The sequence below is a fragment of the Diuraphis noxia genome, unplaced genomic scaffold (genome assembly GCF_037042655.1).
Source record: "Diuraphis noxia isolate RWA-SAM2 unplaced genomic scaffold, SU_Dnox_SAM2 contig0004, whole genome shotgun sequence".
Classification (NCBI taxonomy): domain Eukaryota; kingdom Metazoa; phylum Arthropoda; class Insecta; order Hemiptera; family Aphididae; genus Diuraphis; species Diuraphis noxia.
Genome location: NW_028301714.1, coordinates 60,422,232 through 60,449,678, shown reverse-complemented (window position 1 = coordinate 60,449,678; position 27,447 = coordinate 60,422,232). Strand labels below are relative to the sequence as shown.

Below are 27,447 nucleotides of genomic sequence, written 5' to 3'. Positions count from 1 at the left end.
TTCTTTAACTTTTAAGTAGTTTAAATATGAAAAAAGTAGTTAATCATAACATTTAAGTGATAGAAGAAATATTTTGAGAAAAATTTATTTATTGGCTGTACCTATAATACTATAAATATGAAACTATAAGAAAATAAGATATTATTTGAAAAAGAATGAAAAGTAGCTTGAAATGATAAAGGATTTTTGTGAATAGAAAAGACAAAATTGGCTTCATTGTTTTATGTTTTAAGTCTACAGATGAAAATGTAATTTATTCATGGCATCTTAGTGTAGATAAAACCTTATTAATTATTATTTATTACTAATATTACTTGAAGGCATTATAAAAATATACATAGATAATTGTTTAGTTTATTACCCAGTTAGTAGCAAAGCTAAAGATTTTTTAGAGAATATTTCAAAATGAAACAAAATCAATTAATTTGTTTTTGTAGTTTACTTTTATTATCTACAATAGATCATTGCCAATAATTCACTTTACTGTATGTATTTAGTGAGACATAGCATACATGGACATAGTCAATATTGTTACTCTTGGGAAATACATATAAATTTAACAACAACATTGAAGGCATCTAATTATTAAAGAGTGTTTTTAATAAGAAAACATTTTTCATTTTCTCGGTGGTTATGTCATATTTTGAAGTCAGTGGGTCAGGACTCTGGATCGAAAATTTACATGATGTAATATAAAAATCAAGAAATTTTTATTTTTATTCTAATCAAAATAATAAGTTTATATTTTTAATTTTATACAGTAAAATATGTACATACAATATTATACAATACACATTATAATAATATTAGGAAATAGTTATTGTTGTTTTGGTCCTCTTTTTGGACCTTTTTTTCCTCCAGTGAGTTGTTTATCTTTGGTTTTATTACTTAACAATGGATGCACTTCTGAAATAATAAAAAATGTTATACAATGTATTAGTGTTGATAGTCTGGTTATGAATTTTCAACAATTTTAAATTATTTAGTAACCTACATACTAAATTTACATGACTAATATTAACCACGACATAAAATTTAAATGAAAAAAGGTACCACTCAGCTGTATAGTAGATACTAAGAGGATAACTGAAATGGATGTGTAAAATTTTGATTCAATGATATATTAAAATATGTATTAATATACATAAAAAACAATTCTAAGTAGAGATGGTCTGTAAATTATGTCAAGTATAATATGATATGTCATGAAAATATTTTTTGATATTGCTATTAAAGAAACTAATTTTACAATTACTGTTACCAATTAAAAATGTATATAAAGATTCCAAGTATTATAATTTTATGGAGTATAGAAAATGCTAATAAAAATATTAGATGAAAAAATCATGTATCTTCTATTATTTACTGAGTTACACCCACAGATATATAAAAATACTAATAATTTTATATATCTGTGGTTACCCCCCCCCCCCCCAAAAAAAAAAAAAAACAAGAACAATATTGTTAAAAACTATTTATGTGTGAAAATTCCACAAATACACCAACAAGTATCACTTTTCTGCCAGAAGAGATACTGAAGTTGAAATCAATGCACTATATCGACTCCTTATAATGTACAGTCACAAAAATATAATAATACATCTAACATAAATCAGTGTAAATCAATACATTATATATTCAATTGCTTTGCTCAGAATAATATTACTTATAGTAAAGATGTAGGTCGTTGAGGTTGTTACCATTGAGTTTTAAAAAAATTTCCCAAATAATTTATGATAACTTTTATCTAAAACCTAACTTATCTACGTCCAATGAAAACTAATGAAAAATGTGTTGTTAATACACAAATTACGTATAAGTACTGTTTTGTAAGAGGTGACAATGGACTTTTAGAATATTTAAAATATCTCAAAAAACATAAAAAAATTTAAAAATAAAACAATAAAACTAACCATCAGTAGCATTATCTAAATGAATATCAATAGTACGACATTTAGATGAAGTAGACGTTGAAACTGGAGGTGGTGGCATATCTGGTTCAGGATCTTCAATTTCTGGAGCAATTGGTAAAAACATGAGAGCTTCCTTATGGTCTTCGATGGCTCCTTCTTCGTCTGAACTACAAAATGCTGCTACAGGTTCGGCACTTTCCACATCAACCTAAAAATTATTTACAATTTAATATTATGATGTATTGTAATTTGAATTTAAAATTTTCTTTTTATCATTTATTTGAATAAATATCTAAATACAATCTGTAATAGTATTTACTTACTATCAGCATATGTGAGTAATATATTATACAAAGACCTAAATATATGAGGAGAGAAGTCACCCAGTACTCAGCAGTAACACTCAAATACAATCAACTAAATGATAGACTTTATTATATACAATGAATATAGGTACATATTAGTTTTTTTTTTTTAAACTAATTTATTTAATTGACTTTAAATTAACTTTTAATTAACTTTAGACTTTTAATTAACTTTATTTAATTGAGTCAAGTCACAATACTAGTACATTTTATTTTTTTCTCTGTTGATTATCAGGAATTTTAACTGGATTAATTGCAAAAATAAGTAAATACAGGATGTTTGCAAAACGACATTGGAAGCGCTTGTTGTCACCACTCCAGCTACAGTCTGTATACCAAGATCTGTGTGCAGTGTTTGATTCATTACATAGAATAGTGTGTTAGTAATTACATGGAGTAATATAGATTGGAACATAAGTATTTTATAAATATTGGATTTTATTGCCCATATTTGGACACTATAAGTCCAAAAAGGCTTTAGAGTTTTGTAAAGCAACAATTTAATTTTTAGGTTGAGTTTGGAATTTTACCTAGGAGTGGATATAGAAACTTTTGTCTTAAGTTTAAGAGGAGACGTTTTTGTTTTTTATGCTCTATCCAGATTTTAATTAAATTAAAAATAATATATAAATTGTTTGATATACAATGATCTTATTTATTGAAAGATATCTACCTCGAAATCTTCATCACATCGTTGTATGTCTTTTGTAATTGATTTGTCTTCATCTTCTAAGTCAAATTCAGACTCTCTCTCATCATACTCAACATTTTCATCAAGCTCTTTAAAGTCGGGTGCAAATGCTGACCAATTTTCTACTTGATTTTGTGCCCATACAGAAACAAATCCACTAGATATACTAGTTATTATTGCTCGAACTGGATGCCACTAACAATACATTTTAGATAAAATTAAACTTTCATGATTCTCATTATAATAATTTTAGATCTTACAACAACATCCAAAAGAAGTTCTCCCTTGGTTCCATGCAATATTTTCACTAAATTTCCAATACTCTTTTCCCAAATGTATAATGCGTGTTGTCTAGCCGAACCTGCACAAACATATTCACCATCACCAGAAAAACAACATTTCTTCCACATTGTTCTAGAAATAAATATTTTAGTATAGTGAATAACTGTAATATTTTATTAGTTTTTAGTATATTGGGAGTATTATAGTCACTTATTTTTGAAGGAGTAAGAATTAGGCAAATTATATGGCAGGTACATACAAATCATGTCAATGTGTGTGAGTATAAAATATTAACATTAGTGTATATACGCTACAGACCACAGCGTATCCTCAAAGTGTTTTCTAACTAGCAGGAACATGTCATTACATTATATTAGGAAAAAGTATTTAGTTACTTTTTAAGTAAAAACATACCTAGGCTGAGACAAAATTATAGGAATTAGGCTATTGCGATTTTAATTCTGTAAAAATTCTTACATTTATTAACATTTTTTCTAGAGAACAGTTGATAAATTTTAGAAATAAGCATTTTTACAATACATTTAACAAAAATTTTGAAAAACTGAAATTTTGATAATATTATAATATATTCAAAAGCTCAAACTTTAGAAAAGTGTTCCGAAAGTTTCTAGATATAAAGAAATTTTATTACTTTACAGCATAAAAATCTAACCATTCAAAGTACACAATATTGCAATAGTAAAGGGTCTAAAAAAAATTTATTTTTTAACTGACTAAAACTTAAAAAGCTAATAAATATTGCCTAAGCAATTTTTCAGTATTTTAAATCACATTGTAAATTCATAAATATAAATCAATACTGTTAAAAACATTAAACATACTTGTTAACTAAATCTTGGAGTTTTTGAATGGGTTCTGGTTCTCCCTCCTTTCCTTTATCCAAAACATGTTTAGCATCATATACTCTGATGACACGATCTGAACAATTGAGTAAAAAGCAATCTCCTCTTCGTGCAAATTCAATACTTTTTATACCAGTCATTCCAGTAGATACTTTAAACGAGACTTTAAGTTCAAGATCAGGACAAGTCAAAACCAATATTTTACCACGAGCATTTCCTGTATATATATACTCTCCGCGGCGATCAAACGAAGCAACTATCATCAGATCAGACTGTAATTTAGAAAAATGTTATTTGTTTACAATTTAATGTATTATGAATAACGTTTAAATTGCAGCTTAAACTCACATCTTCGCCCATTGGAACTAATTTATGGTTTCCATCAGTGTCTACGAGCACAGCTGCGTGTTTCATTGGACAAACAAGGAATAAATTTTTCTTTCTAGGGTGGTATTGGACTTTTAACACAGGTGATGGAAATTTATACATTTCTTCTCTCTCACCGCTTAATATGTCCCAAGTGCAGACATTATTATCAGTTGATGCACTTAATAACTTATGTCCATTCCTTGACCAACTAAAAATTATAAATTTATATATAGGTTTGAAAATCATTTTGGTTTAAAATAATAATAATTTCACTTTCGAGATTTAAAGAAAATAAACAATTACCTTAAGGAACAGACAGGATGCATGTGAGCTGTGATAATTTTTGCAATTCCTCTAGTTAAGAAATCCCAAATTACTATACGGCCATCATTGCATCCAACTGCCAATAGTGTGCCATATTTATTAAACACACATGTCACGGCTAATGATATGCTATCAAGAACTCCATCAAATTCCTATTAAAATGAAAAGTGAACACAACAAGACAGAATCTACATTAATCTACATTAAACACTTCAAAAGCATAAAATAATCTCAATCAACAAATTTAAAACTATTCAAATATCATGGATAATACATAATTTTTTTTTTTATTACTATTTAGAACTTTCAGTATACTATTATAGTTTGACAATTACAATATAATATATAATTTATACTTATAAAAATAGAAAATATACAAGATATTTTTTAAATATGAGAGATGTTGAATATGGATGTCTTTAATCAACATTATTTAAAATATGAAATTTTAATATAATTACCTCAGGATAATTTTGTCCAAAAGATTCTATAAAATAAAATAAATATTATCTATTATATTTTATAATAAAATATATTAAATTCATAAATTATAGCTACCAGCTTTTACTTACCAAGCAATTCTAAATTCATATTGAAAGTTGATGACAAATCTAATTGTAGATTTGATTAGTCTTGAAACTGTAACTATTGTTTGAACGGTTACTATTATCTTACCTAACTAAAAAAAAAAAAATGTGTGTAATATGTTTTATTACACATATTAATATAATAAACAAATTAATCCCTACATTACCGATAGAAAAAGACATATAAGATCTGTACATTTTGGATAAACCAAATAAGAGATAGATGTATTTAACTAACAGGTTTTTTATTGAATACAAAGGGTTTATAATTGACCATTTAGAATAAATAGTAGAATTTCTTCTATGCCATCTAATTCTGAATAATACTTATAACTATTTTTGATATAATTGACTCGTCATCCACATTTAATATAATCTAAAAAAGCGCTTGACTAACCTAGCATTTTAAAACTTTTCGACAGTTCAGAAACACTAAACAAACATATTTGATCATTTTAGTCTTTTAAATACCTAAATGTAAGTATATTATTCTTCTATGTGGTATAATATTATTAAACTTACTAATTATTACTGACCACGACGAGGTCCAACTACTACTATGATTCTAATGAAATCGGTGGCATATAAATACAAATTAAATACACTAAACTGTGAATTAATATAAAGTACTGAAGAAATGAAATAATGTAATTAAAAAATGCGTTATAGTGTTCAACCAAATTAATTTTACACATACAAGTCTTGTAACAAGACAAAACGTTGGGTCGCTAATACTCTGGAGTCAGGACAACATATAAATTTAAAAATTTTAATTTTAAATAAAATTAATTCATAACAGTGTATGTTGTGTACTTGTGTTGATAAAATCAAAACCAAACGTTTGTAATCAATCAAATCACAGTGAGTCGTTAATAGCGGCAAAATTATTGATAACCTCATCTAGGGATACCCAGTGTTGCCAACAATTGTTAGCAAAAAAGGTCAAAGACGTAAAAAAAAACGGCTTCAACACGACTACGTTATTTTCATTGATGTAACAATGTGCCCTTTAGTCTTTACACAGATACTTTTATTAAATCTAAAAGTGAAATGCCTCAAAATATATCTCAATGGTTTGCGAAGACTGCTTAAAGGCAATTCAATGTATGGAATAAGACGGAGGACGACTTAAAAATATTGGGCATTGTTTCATTTCGATAACTTCTAGTGATAAATATGCTTTAAAATTTTTTTTTAAATGTATAAAAAATATTAATGATAAACACAGAATATGTGGTAAGTACTTAACTGAAGTACATACGACATACTACATACTACATAATAGTATATATATATACATATATATATATATTGTAGTTATCTACATATTATATAGTTCAATCAAAGTGTTTAATCCATATTAGAAAAAGCAATTAATTATTAATATAAGAAAATAAATTAAATATTTCACAAATATACATTTCGGCAATTTTTTTCCCCAGTTTTGAACCGACGACGCCGCGAGAACTGCTTTCGCATTGCTTCCGCGGCGCCGCCAACATTTAGGGAATTAGATGTGATTATCTAGGTTCGGTAAAATCACAGAACAATATTTGTTTTTATTTATTATTTTATTTATTATTTTACAATATTTATTTTTTAATTTGGTAAAATAATATGTAAACTTCAAAAATAGAAAATCACTTTAAACAATTCAATTTTTATGCTGTTTTAGAGTACCTAAACGAACTGTAGTTCACTTATATAATTGTTCTATATACTTAATATTATAGCTAATATACTTCTACAATCTAAATGTGTTGACAACATTGTTTTGTATCAATAATTCATAATATTTTGACAAAATTTAGTACAACTCTAGTCGGAGGTAGTCATGCACTGCATGTCTCAGACATGATGTCTGCATATAGACGAATGTTGCAGATTAGTTATAAATTACTGTTTGATCTTTGATAAATGATTGTATGATTCTGTGGTATAACTACCGTAAACGCATTTGAGATTAAATTATAGATACATGTAGGTCATAGAATATGTCTATACTATAACTAGATAAGGTATATTTTTATATTATTTACATTGTTATCAGTGAAGCTCGCATGCGGACGACTGTCATTTTGTTGGTTGACAAAAATATTGGTTGGCATCTTATAATATCATACACTAGTATATGATCTAAGGTTGACATACACAAAATTCATAAGGAATAAATGGAATTATGTATTGTTTCAAGGTGAGATGAAATAGCAATGACAAAATGATCTATATAAAATATTTTTTTTTTTGTTACTAATAGCAATTCTAGAAATAATAAAATACAATACAACATAAATTAATATTTAGTATTTACCATAAATACGTACATGATTTTAAATCATTGATTTACAGTGTCCGCAAAAATTTATACTCATTGCGATATCTCCTGAGATAATAAATATATGATTATATCATAAATCTGTTTTTATCAGATTCGCATAGACAAGAGGGCTACATCTATTTTATTTTTTAATTTAATCAAATGTTTTGGTAAAAAAGTTAGAAAAAATATTTTTTAATTTTTGAAAAAAGTAAAGATACTTATTTGCGAGGTCGAGTCCCCTTTACGGCTTATGGGTATATCCTCTCACGGGACACCCTGTATATAGCGTGCTATTTATTAACCAAGAAGATGGTGGAACCCGGCTTCAACTAATGCCCGGAATTACTTATCTAATTAGTACAGAAGTCTGTGATGTTGGTACTTAGAGTGTTCTTATCTTTTCCAAGTAAACAATATTCTAGTACGTATACTTGTATTATAGTCTATAGATTTTTGTTAATCAAAAGTACCAAAAAGTGCACCTTATTAATACATTTTTGACGATTAAATAAAAATAAATTATTGATTGGATTAAAACTTGTTTTAGACAACATACTACGTACACCGTTATCAAAGTAATAGAAGGTCATTTTATATTTTCGACAATTCTGGCCGTAATATACTAATATTTCTATAATATATTAAAGTTACGTCATTGGCCAAAACACAAAAATTATGTGTACTAACTATCAGTGTATTAGTGTGTATAATTATATACTTTAAAAAGCTGAGCTTTTCTTATACAGTATAGAGCGGTACTGCGGTGATGTATTCATTAGAAAAATAACCACATGGTGCACCACTATAATTTCTGTGGAGCCTTGATTTTTTTTTGTTTATATATAAATAATAAATATTGTATCTATATAATAAATAATAATAGAAATCACTGATCTATAAGCAGTATAAGCAGTATAAGCTATGTAAAAGGATCAAAGAACCTGTAGTCACTGAGCGAGCGATTGAAGTTTCACAGATTACATGGAATCACTCGGCAGTTTTGCAAATTTCACTTTTATAATTAAAATTTTTAAAACAACGCTATCGATTTGATACCTTCACAGTTTTATCAGGCATATTGTGAGCTATCAGCCCTGACAATTTTATTTTATGTTTAACACACGAGAAACCTATGCAATATAAGACAGCTGGAGTTTGATCAAGTACTAGAAATCATCCGAAATTTATTACAAATTTTACGCTTGAAAATTGATTTAAAATTTAAAAATTATGCGATCATTTTTAAACTTGCGCCATTAGATTACACATGTTTTTGGCTACCATCCGTGTTAGTTTAATGTGTAAGGATAAAAGACACTGTCATCAAACTCAAATATATAATAATATGACAAAATATTACATTATTATAGTGATGCATCCTACATAATGTGAGCAAAAACAAAAAAAAGCCAATTGGAGGGGATCTGACACCTACGTCACCTCTTTTTATAGCCACTGTGTATAACTACTTAACTGGTACTAATTTATTATATTGGTAGGTATATCTTTAAATTAAAATGCATAATATATCTACAATTGCTACAAATAATTAATAAATCGAACAAATAATAAAGAGTAATATAATAAAGTGGACCCGTAATTGGATATCTTGAAAATTATGTTAATTTTTATTTGCGTCGATATTACAGAACTAAATTCCAAAAACTTATAGTTTATTGGTCAAATATATGGTGTAAACATAATATATTAATATTATAGTCTTATTTCCGTGATTTCACAGATATCACAATATATCTGTTAAGAGTACGTAACAGTGCAATTTTTGTGAGTAATATATAAATGTTATGAGCATATAATATACAGTACATTAAAAATGCTCATAACTCACTTAAAAATTGAATTATCGTAAAAAACCAAAGTTCAAACACAGATAATGTTCTTACCGTCAAGTTTCATAATAGGTCGATTCACTGTAATGTTTAAACTGAAGGAGCTACAAGTGTTCTTCTGAGCGTAAATTTGCTATATTACGCACTGGTAAGACGGAGACAACAAATACCACTGTTACGTATACTCTTAATGTCTTCACTTTTCAATATCATATAATTTTTTGGTTTATAATACTAGTTAAAATATTATTATTATAACACGGGTGGATGTACTAATATTTATTCATTCTTAAAGTTTGGTAATTTTTTTGGTCTATAATCTACAATTTAAGCAATGAAATAAAAAATGCCTACATTTATAATTATTTCGATAAGTTCTAATTTCTTTGAAAAACATTTTTTTTATCATTTTAAGACTAATTTGATATAATTTTTTTCTATTTTATTTTATTTTTATTTTTTTATGATACCAAACATTTTTAAACCCATTTTCTGAAGCAGAATATTATTCAGAGCATTTTAATCTCTATAAATCAAATTTCTGATAAGACGTAGTTGTTATAATTAATATTACTCTATATTCTATAATTATAAGTATTTAAAGATTTAATGGGTTGAGTAGTTGCCTGTTATATTAAGAAGATAGAACACGATTGAGTAAAAATTCTATTTTAATCTTATAAATCATAATAATGATGATGTTGTGCAATAATCAATAAATAGCAATCAAACGTATAAAGCATGCACCGTGGTTGTTTCAAGCAATAGCTGTGGCCGGTGATGTTTATTTTTTGTCATTTTTCGTCGTCCTCCTGCACCATATTATTTGTATACAGTTGTTTACATATTTATGTAAAGATATATATTGTGTATATATGTTTACATATTTATGTAAAGATATATATTGTGTATATATATATATATATATGTATATATAAATTAACGTGAGAGGAAACTCTTTGTTTCTTTGTCCCCACATCATAACCCTGCAGGCAACAGCTGATTATTATTACTTTTCACTGTCCAGTGCCGCACCTGGACAGTTATTTGTGCAAAATAATAAATCCACCGAAAACTATATTATGCACCGATTCTAAATAATGCAAACTGAAAGTAAAATCGATTACAACTTTACTATAGAATTAATTATACAAATTATAATGTAGGTAGTTAGGCATCTGGCATAATATAAAGAATAAGATTATTAAAATAGGATTTCTTTTATTCATATACTATGGAAATTTGGTACATCATAATTATAGACAGTTTTAGAACTTAGGAAAGAATGTCGTTCATGAACGCACGTTCATACGTTCAAGTTCATGTGAATTGAACTGAATTGAATAGAATTGAACTTGAACGACGTTTATATTTTAATGAATTTAAACGATTTTTAAAACGCTCATTGCTCAATTTACTTACTATTTATTAAATATATATTTAAATATTTTAAATATAATATTGATTAATTATACTATATAATAATATTTTCGCATTATAATTCCTGCTGTAAAAAAATTTAAAAAATAAAATAATCGATCCAATGAACGCATTCATTTTTCAAAGAACGTGAACGAATTAATTTTTTATTGAACGTTCTCAATATAGGTTATATACTTATATAGACGATAGTAATGCTGCGATTAATGACGAAGAGAGACAAATCATCGTAAATAAATTATCTAAGTACAATTTATTACCTATAATACCTATATAATAGAATAATTGCTGCATTACTTTGTACTGTACTTTTGTATGTATCTTCATTCTTTAATATGACATGCATGATGGCAGCGTGTATAGTAATTATGTGGCTTAAGTAAAAATTATAAGCAAGTAAGATGAGCGCCAACTAGATGTGTTTATCGAAATTTACTTGCAGTTTCCAAACATGTAGTAGATTTGTGGCCAAACAATTTGCGTGTTTATTACGACAATCTGAATTTTTGGCAGAGTGGTAGAATACCTATACTACCCAGGTACATTGATGAAGTTCAAGGTTCATCTATACAGAATATAATAATGACGGTGAAAAAAAAATAATAGAATTCTAATTTCAATTTCCTGTTTACGTATGCACATATATTATTGTAAAAAGTAAATGGCTTATCCGATGGGGGGAAGAGGCGATGAAGGATTGTTTTACGTAATTATTTACATAAATATTATTATAATTTTTACAAATCATCTTTACGGGCTTACGGCGTCATGGACAAATGTACGAAAAAATATCAAACCGATAATAACCATCTTATCTAACTCGTTTGATAGCATTGTTAATCTGTTATTAAAATTATTGAATTAATCCTTTATATTAATATAAATAAGTGTAATTACGTAAATAGCTTATTAAATTTGTTAAATGTCAGTAAATGTAATTAATTCAAAATTAAACCTGAAAGTTTTTGAGGATAATCTCAGATGGTACACTTTTTTGGTTTAGTAGAATGTAGAAAAATCGATAACAATTGAACTATTATAGAGGACGTCGCGACCGACCCTGACGTGTTGTTAATCCGTAGATAGTAAAAAAGTTATTTTTTTCAGTATTACAAAGTTACAATGTATACTGATTTAAATATTTAAAAGTGTTTATTGTTTATACTATAAATAAACTAGAATTTATAGTCAATATTGTTTTTAAAATTAAAAACATGAACTTTTGTCTCCTCTAAAAGCTATATAGGTTCCAGTGGGCGATGACAAACTATTATTGTAATTAATATATAATATAATGAAATTACAATAAATCTAAACATATATATTTATTTAGCTTAGTATTATAATGTCGTATGTTTTAGAGCAAAACCAGTTTTGTTTTAATATCTTCAAGCTTAAAGAAAAACATGGTTTATGTTTGAGAGACATTTTTTTTAAATTTCTATGTGAGTTGTGAGCATTTTAATTGTAATATTAATATACTAATACAGACTACAGTAATAGTAGTAATACTAATTAGTAACTACTATACTTACCATCAGCGATTTACTATTGAGTAAGTCAAACTATAATTTTGGCAACCAATAAAATATTATATAATATATACGATTTTTATCGCAACGTTATCAAAAATTATTGCATGAACAATCCACTAAATATGTTACGAACAATAATGGATTTTTCTCTTTTAAACTATTGTAAAAAAATTGAGAATGTAAGCAAACAAAATTTAAGATTATTAGAACAGTCTAAGCCAGACAATACAAATTTGTTCCACTATATAATGACGGTTTTCTTTAAATACTAAAAAAATAAATATTATATTATTTAGGTTGTACAAAATATTATGCATAAAACAATACCATTTATTTATGTACAATAGTATCATATTTTATGTATATCTATTTATATAAGTTAAAATACGAACAGCAATAACGTCAATAACTATCGAAATATGCCCAAATCACGAGTTCGTATAAATAGATAAATATTATTTTATTGTGTAATTTCGATTTATTTTGATTATTGAGTTTAGAGTTAGTAACAGCAGTCGTGTGCCGCGCCCGTGAGGCACCTTGTATAAAATATGCATATTAAATTATTATATTACCTACATTATTTTACGAAATCTACAAAGATTGATCTTCGTATTTCATTGCCATCCGTCATTAAAACGCGTATTAAAAAATGTTTAAATGTTGTACACATCGAAATCGAATCCCCGACGATGTAGCGTATTTAGACGTTATAATATATCCCGATTCCCGAGTAGGCGGATGAGATGGGTGTGCAGCGAGTGACGTAGAGGGTGAAGCGGACCGCGGCTACAGCAACCTAGGTTAACGCGATACGCAGTGCGCGCGCGTTAGGTTAGGTTAGGACAATTGCTCGTCGAATGCATAATATTAATTATTGCATTTATTGTTCGTTTTATTGTAAAACAAAAAACCCGATGTCATCCGAATTGCGAGTATAATATAGTTGTTAAACTGTACAATACTGATATCGTTCGTACGTGACTTCCTGAGGAGTTCGTGGTTGTGATTATTATTTATATAATAATTATTATTATTTATGACAATGTCGTACACGCGCGCCAAACAACAGTGCACATATTTGTTTAACACGGAAATGTGTTAACATCAACAATAATACAATATATGCGTTCACCGATCGGAAACTCGCGAATCTGCCATTTTTTGACACGTGCTCGAATGGAATTTCGGATTGAACAATAACGTCAATAACTGCATGGAGAAGCGGAAAATATTTCATAATAATAATATTGTGATCCGTCATTGACATTTTGTATGTAATTTTAATATTATATTATTGTAATTTGTAATTTATAGTCGTGCGCGTAGTTCGACAAAACTTTACTGCAGAAGGCGACTCGCAAAGGAGCGCGTGGGAGGTGAGGTGGCAACGTCATCTTGGAGGAGACGGTTTATGAGGTGTTCGTGGGCGGCAGTAGGCGGGCTCGTGACGTTTTTATTTCCACGGCGAAATATTTTCGGTTTTGATAACAGTCGCGGCGCATACCCATAGAACTGACCGGTTATTCTTAGTTTCGCACGCGCACAGTCACAATATCATGGGTTGCATAACTCGATAATAATACGATAATATCAGCTGCTGCTGCAGATCTCGTCATGGTGCGAGCACAGATAAAAACATTAAAAACGATATCCTTTTAACGCAGATAAAAAAGGTAAACTACCCATTAAAAAAAAAAGAAAAATCGTTTGAGATTATATTATTATTTCGTCGTCGTCGTAGACACAGTAATAAAGTATATTTTTATTATCTCGTTCGTCATTTATATTGCGCGGTCTTCGTTACCTTGAAATAACGTTCGCGTCGGCAACCACCGCCGCCGCACTCTCACTCCGACCCGCCCTCTACGTCCGTTTACGTTTTCGTCGCAGGCACAACGCACAAGGCGGCAGGCAGGCAGAGGCGAGGCACTGAGGCAGTGCGACGCGCGACAATTGCGAGACACAACACGCGACGTCCGCTCGCCGTACTCGTTTCCGCAGACACGATCTCGTCCGCTCGATGCCAGACTCGTCGTAGATCCGGACGTGAGTAAAAAAGTGTTTTCGTCGGCCCCGACTGACGACGGGTTTTCTCTCGTACCGCTAGTCCACGCTCCGCCTTTAAAAGCGACCGATATCGAGCGATTCGTATACGACAACGGACAAACGCTGTACTGCCTTAGTAGACATTAACTGTGGGCCCTACCTACTTATCCCCGAGCTCTTCCTGATTTTTTTCCGTATTCGTCGATTGTACCTAGTGTTTTGGTCTCGATTTCGAATTTCCATCATCGTTTTCATCTCGAAATTCAACAGGTCTTCACCTACAAGATAATATTATGTTATAATAATATACCAGTTCAAGTGATCACGAAACCAGGCCTCACGGGTTCGCTTGGCCGAATTATGTTAACGATTATTATTCACCGAACGTCCCGCACCTAAAATTATAATACTTGCTGTCGCTACGTTTAAGCCTACCTCTCGGTAAACATAATATTCGTATCTAAACAGTCAACAATAAAAATTACACGTACATTTTGTGTTAATGTATTCAAATCGTCATTTCGAGTATTTTTATGCCACTATAAACACTATTGTGCGTTGATAATAACCGTTGCCCACAAGTACCAGAAAGGCAGAAAAAAATAAAATTCCATTTCAGATCTGTTGATAAACGTTCTTCAATACATGTGAACTAACCTCACCTATTGACCTATCCACATTTATATACCTTTTATCATTTCGGTTGGTCGATTTTTTCCCTCCCGCCTAATCAACATGCTAATTGGCATTTTTCACAATTTTGTTAGATGTAATAATTTCAATTCTCATAAAATTTAGTAGTTTCCATTTCATGTTTTCAGACCATTTGTATTTCTAAATTCGTTGATCATATGCTTAAGTCTATAGATATGTTTATATTTTAAACTATTTAATGGATTTTTCACTACAGCATCCATAGTTACAGGTTTTTCTTCAAGTAAATTATAATTGTTATTTCGTGAATAAAAATGTTCAATGATTAATGTTCTTATAGTTTTAGATTTTTTAATATTATAAATGATAATTCACTTAACATTTAATGTCTGTTTGCAGAATAGATACCAACGTGGAGGAAAGCAATGCACTATTGGTCAAGGTGGAGCGAAACAGCTCTAGCCATTACGACCAACCTGACTCTGGGTTATATGGCCACAACAGTAGTAGTTTTGAGGATATTGAGAACGGCAACATTACAGCAGTCCCTTTCATGGATGAGACAACTTCATTATCCCAAAATGCCATACTAATACCATTAACCGGAACAACTCCACCTCAAAATCATGACGAACCATTCAGTACAAATGCCTGTTAGTACCTTTATAATATTTTTACCTGTTGACATTTATGACTAAATAGATTCACTATTTGTTTCATTTCATTTTTTGTAATTGATACATATTATATTACATTTAAATAAATGTTACATCCTTAACTAATTATATACCTACTTTTTGATGGAAAGCATTAACATAAAAATTTATTGATTTTTGTTTTTAGATAAAACACTCAAAAGAGGCATTTCACATGCTACAGATAATGTGAACATTGTTTCACAAGCAAGATCAGAATTGATATTTATAGACAACACTGAAGATGAACTACAAATTGTTGAAACTCCGGTTTATACATTTATTCTCCCTGATTTGTCACAACTTGAAGGTAAATTTTAACCAAATTTATTTATTTGCTAACATAATATTGTACAATGAAACTTATTTACCAATAGCGTGTCAATGTTTCAAATAATATTATTCAATTAGTATAATATGTTGTTCTATTATTGTTTAGAAAAATTTAGAATGTTCATTGAAAAAGATTTGATAGCAGTAGCAATGCAAAGTTCTCTCGAGCAAGCTTCAAGACTGAATTGGTGGACTGGATTTTGTCAAAGGCTTTGGCCACTTTCGACATCTGGGGATGGCAACTGTCTTTTGCACGCTGCTTCGTTGGGTGAGCTGAAATGATACACACATTATTTAGTATTTTAAACATTTATTGTAAATTATAATAATACTTTTTTATTATATTTTCTGGAAGTGTAGTATAATTTTATAAATGTTAAATTATATAATCTTAAGTAACTAAATAGCTTACTAAAATTGTTCCCAAAGCAATATATTCAAATTTTAATGTGTGACATTTATTTATATTTACATATTTAATTCATTTATAGGTAATTTATCTAAATTTAAACTTACAGATTATAATACTTATACAGACACTGATATTTATTTCTATAGGTATTTGGGGATTCCATGATCGATTATTAAATTTGAGGCGTGCTTTGCACTCATTCCTCAGTAATGGTCCAGCTCGACATTCATTGTGGCGGCGTTGGCAACGACAACAAACTATTATGAATTCATTATTTGGGCTTGTATATACTGAACAAGAATGGCGCAGAGAATGGAACGCAATTGTTAACATGGCTTCCACCGTTCCTCGTATGCGGAAACAAAGTGCATCAAGGTCTGTTTGTTTATTATTTTTATTTTTTTGTTTTTACCATAAATTGATGTATATTTTTACAAAAATAGTGGAAATGCAGACACTGAAGGATACATTTATGAGAGCCTAGAAGAAATTCATGTTTATGCTTTGGCACATGTATTAAAAAGACCTATTATTGTCATAGCAGATACTATTCTTAAGGTGTTTATTTTGTTTTTCAGTTTTAATATGTTAATTAGTAGGATGATTTAAATAATTTGTTGAATTATGTAATCAATTTTATCTACAGGATATGAATGGTGAAGCCTTGGCTCCTATACAGTTTGGAGGTATTTACTTGCCCCTAGAGTGTTACCCGTGTGATTGTCATCGTTCTCCTTTGTTATTAGCATATGATGGAGGACATTTTTCAGCTTTGGTTGCTATGGAAACACCAAATTCAACTCTTTCATGTTTGCATATATTTTATTATCATTAAGCTAAGGTATATTATAGTTGATTATATTTAAAAACTTTTAATTCAGGTGCTATACCTTTAGTGGATTCAAATGGTGAACTCTTACCAATACAGTTTCCTGTTGACCCCGGTGAAAATGATCATCCTCCTGATAAAAATCAAGAACTGTCGTTTACAGATTCATTGTCGTTATTGAACAGTTACTTAGACATTGTAAAACTTGACCCTCAAGTATTTATAATGATTAGTATTATTTATTGTACTTGAATAATGTAAAATGTGTGGTTTGTTTTAGGGTAACAACGACACTACTGGGAAAAATGGTCTTTTTGGTAGTCTGGGACGTTCCGTAGGGAATAAATTAAAATCAAAACTGTCTAGGACGAATTCAGTAAAAAATCTATCGGCAATATCACCTCAAGCAAAGTATACGTATTGTGCCCTGATTAACTCAGACAAAAAACACGAATATCACGATGTGATGATTAAAAACTACTTAAGGACAGCAGCCGAGCGTTTTCAGCATTCACCATATGTGAGTCAAAACTATCTTATTAAAGACTTAATTTTAGGACACTATTCAAAACAGTATTAAAGGGAGGGGGAAACTTAGTTTGTGGCACAATCACTAAGAAGAGATGTATGATCTAATAATAATAAAATGTTAACATATTCTGGATAGTTTATCTTTAAACTTTTAATACAAAATGAAAATACTAAAATATATCATTATATTTAATAATTAATATTATATTAATAGTTATTGACAAAACTTTAGGTTTTATTCATATTTTTTTTTTTTATTCACTGTGAAGCATAAACAACTATCGTTATTAGCTTACAACAATATAAATATTAGTTAAATAACAATAAATACATAGAATTTACTAGATTGAGTTATGCATATCAATATGTTTAAGAAATTAAATAATTTTATGATTAATGTTGTCAATGGGATTCTATTCATATTAATTATTAACGATAAATGTATGATACCAAGTTTTCACATTTTTCGATAATATATTTGATATTATTTTACAATACATAATCCATAACTAAATAACTAGTTATTTAACCATTAACCATGACATAATGAATATTAAATATTGTTATTGTTAGGTAATTATTATATTATAGTGAAATTGTTTAAAAAAATTTCAACAATGGTATTTGTAATTTATGTTTAAGTGAAACAATCATAGAATTAAAGTAAGGAACTTTCATTTTCTGTATTTAAAATAATAAAAATAATCTAATTTATCAATAAAAGATTTCATCACTAATTGTTAATCAACCTAGTCCTAACTTAACCTTTCATATTAAATATAGAAGACAATATTTTATAACAAATCAATTTGTTGGATATTATACATAAATTTGCAGTTTTTAAACGCTGGAAAAAATTGATATAAGATCAATATTAATGTATTTGAATTTACTTTTTTCCAAGTTTTTATTTTTTATTTTTATTAGCTTTTCATTATAAATCTAGCTCAACAATTACAATACGTTAGAGTATTAACAATCAATATAATAAGTAGAAAAAAAAAAGAAAACAGTAGAATAATAATATAATTAAGTTATAAATAGCTAAAGATATAATAAATTATATAAACAAAAAGACTCCGATAATAAAGCCAGCCTCCTGAATAAAATAAATAATAATAATAATGACTTGTTCAGAGTTAGAGTTTAAAATGGAGTGGTGGAGATTGAAAGGAACATTCAAGGATTTGAGAGAAGTAATTAGGCTCTGACGCTTAATGGAAAGAGAGAGGCAATCGAAGAGAATATGGGACAAATCGCAAATATGTTCATCCATATGTAGGGTGCAAAAAGGGGAATCATTTAAATTTAATTTATAAGCATGTGAGGGTAATAAGTGATGCCCTATACGCTAATTTTTAATTATTATATAAATATTTATTAAACATAGTGCTTTGAAAAAATTCCTAGTAGGTACCTATAAATTAATTATATAGTTTTTTACTTTTTAATGTTTTAAAATATATTTGTATTGAGTTGAGGAGATAGTATGGTGAGAAGACAAAATGTTAATTGTATATATATTTATATACAGGTGGCAATTTGGCTTAATGCAACACTGACTGCATTCAGTTAAAAGAATTTAATTGTATTCCTTAAATAGTTTAAAACTAAGATAATATTTGCTTGTAGACATTGTGCCGTTATTAAAGAGTTGTCTTGAATGTTTTAGGCGGATACAACGCCTCGTTATGGATCTGGCAAATCTCGTTTTTACACTGAAGCTGATTCTGAGTCGCACGTCAAAGTCGGATTGATGACTCCTGTCAAGGCTGTCACAAATGAAGACCCCACAATGTACCTGTCAAAATCCACGTTCTATGACACTGGTTCGCAAGTGGACAAGTGTCGTACAGAAGACTGTGAGTTTTTCGGGTCATCTGTGACTAAACATCTTTGTTCAAAATGTTACCAATTACATCAGCAGCAAAAAAAAGAATCTGTTTGAAACAGTAGAAAAGTTACACAAATATTTCATCTCATTGTAACACACATTTCCACACACACACATCAACAACACATACATAATTAGTTTTTTTAATTAATTTTAAAAGTTTGTGACTAACGTGTACATATCTAATACTATGTACAACACACATCTATACGTCGCAACATCACTAAATAAATAAATGAACATGTTGTTTACCAAAATTAATTATCACTCGTTCATATTGCATATTTATTATTTTATTTAATGTTTTTATTTATATGTATCAGGTAAATCGATTCATATTATGCTTGTTGCCTTTTTTAATTTGTTGAAAATTATGTATTTTTTTTTTAAACAGTTATTAAGAAATGTTCTCCTATATCTTCAACTAGTCTTGAAAATCACAAAATTAACAATATTGATTAGAGTGTGGTTATATTATATAATAAAGTTGTAAAGCAAACTAAAATATTTACTCTAATCTGCTGAATTAATTAACCACAGCTATAAGTTGTATTATCATTTTCTTGCTTATTATGTTGAGGCTTGTTTTTCCTAAACAATTTCTGTTTAATTTTTAATAATCATATTTTTGCATTACCAAAATAATCATAATTTAGAAAAATTATTAAAAAAGAAAAAACTAATAAGCGCTAATGGTAAAATCAATACATGTTAATATATTGATTTTGTTAACAGACTATGTGTTAAATATCATGTGATATTAAATTACCCAAAATGTTTTACGATCGATTATCGTTCTTGTTTTATCTAAATGAATTTATTGTTCGTTTTAAATTTTTTTTATCTGTCTTATCATTGTGAATTTGTATATGTACATTTATTTATTTATTTATTTATTTACTTATGTTATTGATTTTTGTTGTTAGTTTTTACTTGTTAACAGAAGAATAACATTGTATGTACTGGAAAATTATTGTTTTTTTTTATACATTATAACTATGTTTGTACAATATGTCTATGGTAATATTATGTCGTTGAGAAAACGTAAAATATATTATATTGTGATTGTTTTAGAATTACCTACCGCGCAGATCTTTTAAAATTATTGATTAAATTTTTCATATTAACTGAATTGTTAGTGTATATGATATGAATAATTGACTAATACATCTCATCGCCTATTTGTAAGACAAACAAATATGTGTATAAGAAAATAAATACATCTAATTTTACTCTTAAAAAAAAAATAGTGTTTTTCATTATTGTGTCGCCAATTCCCTGTTAAAGTTTTGGTTATATATATATATATATGAAGGTACTCTTTAATTCTATAAAACCGTATGGAACTATTAAAATAATTAAATAATTAAATTAAATATAATTAATATTTAGCATAATAGTTCGGCTGGTTCAATGCGATGCACGTAAAGGAAAAAGACCTTTGGGGTGACTTAGATTAAGGAAGGAGAACAAAGTAAAAAAAGGATTTAGAAATGGTTAAGATTCACATTGGAATATTTTGACAATAGATAAAAAAAAGTGGCAAGTATTATGTGGCGTGCGTTGCCATAATATGGCAACAGGTACCTATACCCAATTTTTAGAAGTTAATTTTTCATTGAGAATTTTACTTAAACTGTGGAAATAACATAATGTAATAGATTATTGTTTAAAGATAAGATATTATGGTTAGTAATTGTTTTCGTTCATTGTAATCATTTTTGTTATATCGTTTGACTTTTTGCGTTTAACTTAAATCGTGGTTGGTACTATTAATTTTTTAATATAATTTTGCATATTACATTTAATACAATATTTAACTAAATATTTTGTGTTTATAGCACTCTAATGATGCTATCAAAGTATCAACATATTATTGGGTGCCATTGGCAGAAATATCCTAGTTCTGAGGGGAATAGGGGTTGAATTTCAAATGCACAGAGGTAATGGAGTTCTGCAATACGTCGCCTGTTTGTTATATTGTAATAATTAATAATGTATAGTGATACCCAAGGAGACATAATATATAAAGCACCAATATTAACCCCCCCCCCCCCCCGATATATACCACTGTTGGTTGGACTCCCTTTGCAAATGAAAATGTTTTTTATTTTCGTACATACATTGAATAACTATAAAGTATAATGTTATAACATTTTAAATGACATGCTTATGTCACTCAAAAAGTAAAAATTATCATGATTAAATCCAAAATTGTATACCTACCTCTAATTTGATCTCGTAGTGGTGCACTACGGATTGAAAAAAAAAAATGATTTTTCAATCATTACATTTATGTACTCTGTTTAATTGGACATCAAGTACAACTTTCTATTGTATAAGTGCACAGGATTTCTTTTTTTTTAAATAGAATGAGCTACGTATATCATATTATTGTTTTTTGCTTGGTTTGTAAACTTCATTTTTTATTGAACTATATTCATATAACTATTATAATTATATAAGTAAGTAGAACAATAAAATGATTTAAAATGTTAAGTTTTTTTAAAGATAATAACCATAGTCCATAACTGAAATTAAATAGCCAGGTAGATACTTATTAAATAATTAAATATTTTATTTTAATTAATGAAATTATTGTTTAATAGTACCTAAAGTCTGAAATCTGAAATCTCTGTAATGAGAATAATTTATATAATAATATTATTAATCCATTTGAATTTTAAATTATAAATTGTGAAAAATAAATATCTATGTTTATTAAAATCCCTTGTAAGATATGCATAGTCAATATAATATGCATTATTTCGGTTACCTTTCTTATCAGAGTTGATACCCAAGTGGTAAACTGGTAAACGGAGCTGCTATCTTCACAGAAATACATTTGCATTTCGCTCTCATTTTTTGAAAAACGGTTTCTTTGTACCGCTAAAAATAAAGTGAAAATTCCAATGTGTGTTTACTATTTAAAATGTATTGTTTAGTGTAAGTATATTGTGTTTAGTGTCAACTCTTGAAACCCATTAATTGCTGTGACATAACAGTCAACAATTGACTAATTGAAAATTGTTAAAAGTATTTAAAAAAACACTGTTATATCTTATTTTTCAAATGCTTTCAAAGTTAAAAGAAATGAATGCCTTACAGTCTTCATCTTGTGAAAACGATTTAAAGCTAGCTTTGAAATCCTATGAATTCGAACCAACACATTTTAGAAATAATTCTCAGTCTTTTAGAATACTAGAAGAACTACAATCTCCACGCAAGTATGTCGACGTTGATTTTAGTTTCTTTTAAAATAAATATCATTAAAACATTTTTTTATATTTAGAAATAAAGTATTATGTGACTTTAGATTCAAAAATGATGATGGTAAAATAGAGTTTGGATTTAAAAATGTTTTAATGGCAAGTAGTCCATATTTGTATACAATGTTAAGTAAAATTGATGAGACAAATAAAGATCTTGTTAATATAAGAGTATTAGATTCAACTGTTTTACACAAATTAGTAGATTCTATTTGTACTGACCAAATGTTAATTATGGTCGCCAAAGAAAATGTCCAGGTATAATTAAAAATTTGATTTGTTATAGACTAATACCAAATTTTTTTTAATACATTATTGATTTCCCAAGGTTTTGTTACCTGCTGCCAAACTATTACACCTAGATTTTGTAAATGGTGAATGTGTTGAGTTTTTGCATAAAGAGCCAGATCAATCAAATTGTCTTAGTATTAAAGCATTTGCTGACTTACATAAGTTTACTGAATTGTTATCAAGTTCTGACTCGTTAAAAAAAAAACAGTTTTTGTAAGTTTTCATCAACTTAATATACTATTTTTTTCAGTAATATAAATTATATAATAATATTTTCAGAGAAGTGGTTAAAAGTATTGAGATTTTATTTTTATCTTCTGAAGATGTGGTTAAGATTATCTCCTATAATAATGTTGTTCAATTTGAAAAAAAAGTAAGCAAACTGAAATTAGTAATAATTGTTTTATGGAAAATCAACAAACAGCATGTAAATTCAATGTTATATTCTGCTTTATAGTAGTGTCAGTTTGAAGGTATAATGATTGACTAATCTTGAATAGCCATCCTCAAAAAATAAAATAAATAAATAGTTGTTTTATGAATGAATAATAAATAATTAGGTATTTATAGATATTGCACGCATATAGAAAAATAGGGTTGCTATGGACTAGCGTCCCGCATTGTATAGTTCACAGTCAACTAGGTACCAGCCGCACCAATCTAGGGAAAGGTGCGACGAACTTTGTAAATGTAGGAGAGACAGTATTTTGTGGAAATCATTAATATTAGGGAAACACGAAATCATGTGGTCATACGACTATAAAAGATCATTGATAGGGGCACATAAGGTGTGGGGTTATACATCAATACAAAAGTTCCAAGAACCAATGTTATAATGTAATATCATAATATATAGTTTTACATAATAATAATATTCATAATAATATAAATTATCGAGGTCTGCAGCTGCACGGGATGCTCCTTTTGACTTGTATGTGGGCGAGTAACATTTCCCGTCAGTCTAGATAACTATACCACATCCGTGAGAACAGCGACAAGAGCAAGTAGACTATGGGGAGTAGAGGGTAGCACTATATAAGGGACCACAAAAAGGTTAGGTTAAGAGCACCTTCACGCCAGTCTGTTGTTTAATTTAATTTATTGGACTTAGAAAAATTCTTATAAACAATATTTTGAACTTAGAAAATATTTGAGTCAAACCAAATTAATTCTAATCATTCAGAATACTTAACTTACATTCAGCTTTCATGTTATAAATAAATATATGTTTACCACAATAAATAAACAATTAATCTAATTAAGAAGAATTCTACGTTGTGTAATTAACTCAAGAGTCACCTTCCAAACATCATCCTTGACTACTGATACCTGTAGGCGACGTGATCACTACAGGGTTTACTGTTACAGTTGTAAAGGTTTATTTCAATCTTACTCTTATAAGTTTTAAATTTCCATCAAAGTATTATCTAGATGGTCATAAAGATGTTATATTTATATTTCATTAAATTATCACCATAAATAATAATAGGTATGTGGCTAATGGCTATAAATAACAAATATTAAGCTAAATTTAAAAAAATAACCTATACTAATTTTTCTAAATATTTTGATTTCAATGCTACATAGAAATATAGAATGTCACCAAAGATATAGACATTATTAAAAAAAGATAACCTTAAAATTATAATAAAATATTATATTCCTCAGCTTGCTATACAATTAAGGAACCCGAGAGATAATACCCTGTAGTAATTATACACTAATGGGATGATTTCATAAATAAATATGTAATTATAGGAACAAATAGATAGAACTCCTAATGATGTTTAATATTAACTTTTTTTTTTTATATTTTAATTGTTTGTTGTAGGTTTTCAAATCTGTTATATCTGGATTAAAATATGATTTGGATCAAAGAAAAGAATTTTTGTCAGAATTAACTATATATGTACGATTTCCATTATTAGGCACCAATTATACATTTGAAACATTACATTTTAATCTACATAATTCAGTTCTACATTTCACCATTCCACAAACGATAAGGTGTAAACTAAGACAGTTTGATGATTCACAAAAAGTATAATTCTGTTTTGATTAATTTAAGTTCAAAATTATATTGACTATTTACTTGCATTCAGGTTATTTTACTGTTTAAACGGTCTAAGACTTTGCCAAAGTGTAACACAGAATGGTATGACCCAGTTACCAAGTTACGAAAGAATGCACCAGGGATGAATGATTGTCGTCAGGCAGCTGGTCTTGATGTAATAAGAGATAAATTTGTGTTTGCTGTGGGAGGTATGACAAAATCAAGTTGTCAATCTGTTACTATGCTTGATGTATCTTTACGATCACCCTGTTGGGTGCCCATGGCCAACATGTTAATTAGTCGAAAACTCCCTGGAGTTGGTGTATTGAATGATTGTATATATGCAGTAAGTTATATTAATAATATACTTATTATATGTATAATATAATTATGTATTATTTTAAATTTTAGATTGGTGGTTATGATGGTGCCAGTTCTTTAAATAGTGTAGAGGTATTTGATTTCAGTGTTAAAAAATGGCAAATGGTATCAAGTATGTCTGTTACGAGAAAAGGATTGGGTGTTGGTGTGCTGAATAATATTTTATATGCTGTAAGAATAATATTATTTGATTATCTTAAATTTTTAATACATTAAATTTAATTAAAGGTTGGAGGTGCTAATGGAGGATATGGTTTAGGGTCAGGAATATTGAAATCAGTTGAATGTTATGATCCCAGTCTTGATAAGTGGACACCAGTGTCAGAAATGTCTGAATACCGCGTTGGTGTTGGTGTTGGAGTCTTGGATGGTGTTATGTATGCAATTGGTGGCTTTAATGGATCTGAGATGCTTAAAAGTGTTGAAATTTATAGACCAAATGATGGAGTTTGGTCTTTAATTTCTGAAATGCATTTATGCCGATGCAGGCCTGGTGATTAAATTAATTAATTTTCTTTTAGGATTACTTTAAAAATATATTGAATTTAATTTACATTTCTATATAGGAGTAGTTGCATTGAATGGTCTATTGTATGTTATTGGTGGAGAAACTGAAATATCTATTGCTGATACTATTGAAATATACAATCCCAAGACCAATATTTGGTCCATGGAAACTTTGTCAAGAAGTGGAGGGAAAATATATGGTGGAGTAGTCGTTGATAGATCACCAAATTTTATAATTAATTAACATACAGTAGGTTCTTATTGTTGGTATTTATAATAATATAGTCATTTTCTTTTTCCTCAATCCGAAGATTGAATTGAACAAATTTATTCACACAAAATATGTCTTCTTTATTCTCCCTTGTCATTCACTGTATCTTTAAGCTCACTGTAAGAAGTATCTCTTGCATATTTTTTTATTTGGCTGATGTATTTTGTTCTAGGTTCTCCTCTTGATTGTGTTCCTTCCATCATACCTTCAATTATTAAATTCATCCTTATGCCTCAACGTTTAGCCTACCATCTATCATTTCCCTCTCTTTAGAGTATCTTTTAATGCTCATTTTTTTTTTATTGTCTTTAACATGTCTTCATTTAATTTTTTTTCAGTTCAACTTATTCATTCCATATTTGTAAACATCACACTTTAGACAAAAAGTAATTATCTATTTAAATATTTAATATTCTCATTCACTATATTATTAGATTTATTTGTAATTGCTTCATTTTCAAATAATTCATAAACAAAAAGTTGGGGTGTATCTCCAAACACAAAAAGTAACATTAGATTGCAAAAAAAAGTAATCAAAATAGTTAGGTATGTAATTTTGTAGAAATTTGTACTTAAAATATCTGTATGAAGAATTGAAGACAATTGTTTAATATTTTTATTTTAAAATAATTTTTCATAATTAAAATATACCATATTGGTGATTAATAAATTGTAGGTACTATGTGCAAGGGGACCTAGAATAATCTTACTAACCTTTAACACTTCTTGTGTTAAAAAT

The 27,447-nt window shown here is 28.3% G+C and overlaps 3 protein-coding genes across 8 annotated transcripts; 2 read left to right on the top strand and 1 right to left on the bottom strand.

Moving 5' to 3' along the window:
- Positions 1-688: 688 nt before the first annotated feature.
- On the bottom strand, positions 689-6,217 carry Rbbp5 (retinoblastoma binding protein 5). Of its 2 annotated transcripts, none has more exons than XM_089227388.1 (10): positions 5,917-6,217; positions 5,380-5,486; positions 5,269-5,294; positions 4,787-4,959; positions 4,463-4,691; positions 4,094-4,386; positions 3,230-3,383; positions 2,952-3,164; positions 1,914-2,121; positions 689-906 (listed from the first exon to the last, which is right to left on the bottom strand). In XM_089227388.1, exons 2-10 carry the CDS (start codon positions 5,396-5,398, stop codon positions 818-820), a joined length of 1,404 nt encoding a protein of 467 aa, XP_089083514.1. In that variant the 5' UTR covers positions 5,399-5,486; positions 5,917-6,217; the 3' UTR covers positions 689-817. The 2 variants fall into 2 exon arrangements, with proteins under 2 accessions (XP_089083514.1, XP_089083515.1); XM_089227389.1 differs by having other exon boundaries at positions 5,931-6,217.
- Positions 6,218-14,356: 8,139 nt separating this feature from the next.
- On the top strand, positions 14,357-20,197 carry LOC107169531 (uncharacterized; the record flags this gene model as incomplete). The annotated part of the gene is made up of 10 exons (XM_089226510.1): positions 14,357-14,588; positions 15,647-15,895; positions 16,086-16,247; positions 16,377-16,538; positions 16,829-17,057; positions 17,126-17,240; positions 17,329-17,491; positions 17,564-17,727; positions 17,792-18,031; positions 19,715-20,197. Coding segments are annotated over 10 exons (1,992 nt in total), but the record flags the coding sequence as incomplete, so codon positions are not given.
- Positions 20,198-22,806: 2,609 nt separating this feature from the next.
- LOC107169533 (kelch-like protein 12) lies at positions 22,807-27,208 on the top strand. Of its 5 annotated transcripts, XM_089227590.1 has the most exons (10): positions 22,809-23,163; positions 23,229-23,463; positions 23,534-23,709; positions 23,776-23,869; positions 25,328-25,537; positions 25,599-25,895; positions 25,961-26,101; positions 26,159-26,423; positions 26,497-26,687; positions 27,047-27,208. In XM_089227590.1, exons 1-9 carry the CDS (start codon positions 23,009-23,011, stop codon positions 26,679-26,681), a joined length of 1,758 nt encoding a protein of 585 aa, XP_089083716.1. In that variant the 5' UTR covers positions 22,809-23,008; the 3' UTR covers positions 26,682-26,687; positions 27,047-27,208. The 5 variants fall into 5 exon arrangements, with proteins under 5 accessions (XP_089083717.1, XP_089083716.1, XP_089083719.1 ...); XM_089227591.1 differs by lacking the exon at positions 27,047-27,208 and having other exon boundaries at positions 22,807-23,163; positions 26,503-26,778; XM_089227593.1 differs by lacking the exon at positions 27,047-27,208 and having other exon boundaries at positions 23,253-23,463; positions 26,497-26,778.
- Positions 27,209-27,447: the final 239 nt, after the last annotated feature.

Excerpts from the sequence above, each read along its gene's own strand:
- Rbbp5 (XM_089227388.1), bottom strand. Across the intron at positions 4,692-4,786 it reads CATCCTGTCTGTTCCTTAAG|TTGGTCAAGGAATGGACATA; the intron begins GTAATTGTTTAT and ends TATAATTTTTAG. Across the intron at positions 3,165-3,229 it reads AACTTCTTTTGGATGTTGTT|TGGCATCCAGTTCGAGCAAT; the intron begins GTAAGATCTAAA and ends ATGTATTGTTAG.
- LOC107169533 (XM_089227590.1), top strand. The coding sequence starts at position 23,009 with ATGCTTTCAAAGTTAAAAGAAATGAATGCCTTACAGTCTTCATCTTGT. Across the intron at positions 23,710-23,775 it reads TTAAAAAAAAAACAGTTTTT|AGAAGTGGTTAAAAGTATTG; the intron begins GTAAGTTTTCAT and ends TAATATTTTCAG. Across the intron at positions 23,870-25,327 it reads TTGTTCAATTTGAAAAAAAA|GTTTTCAAATCTGTTATATC; the intron begins GTAAGCAAACTG and ends TGTTTGTTGTAG.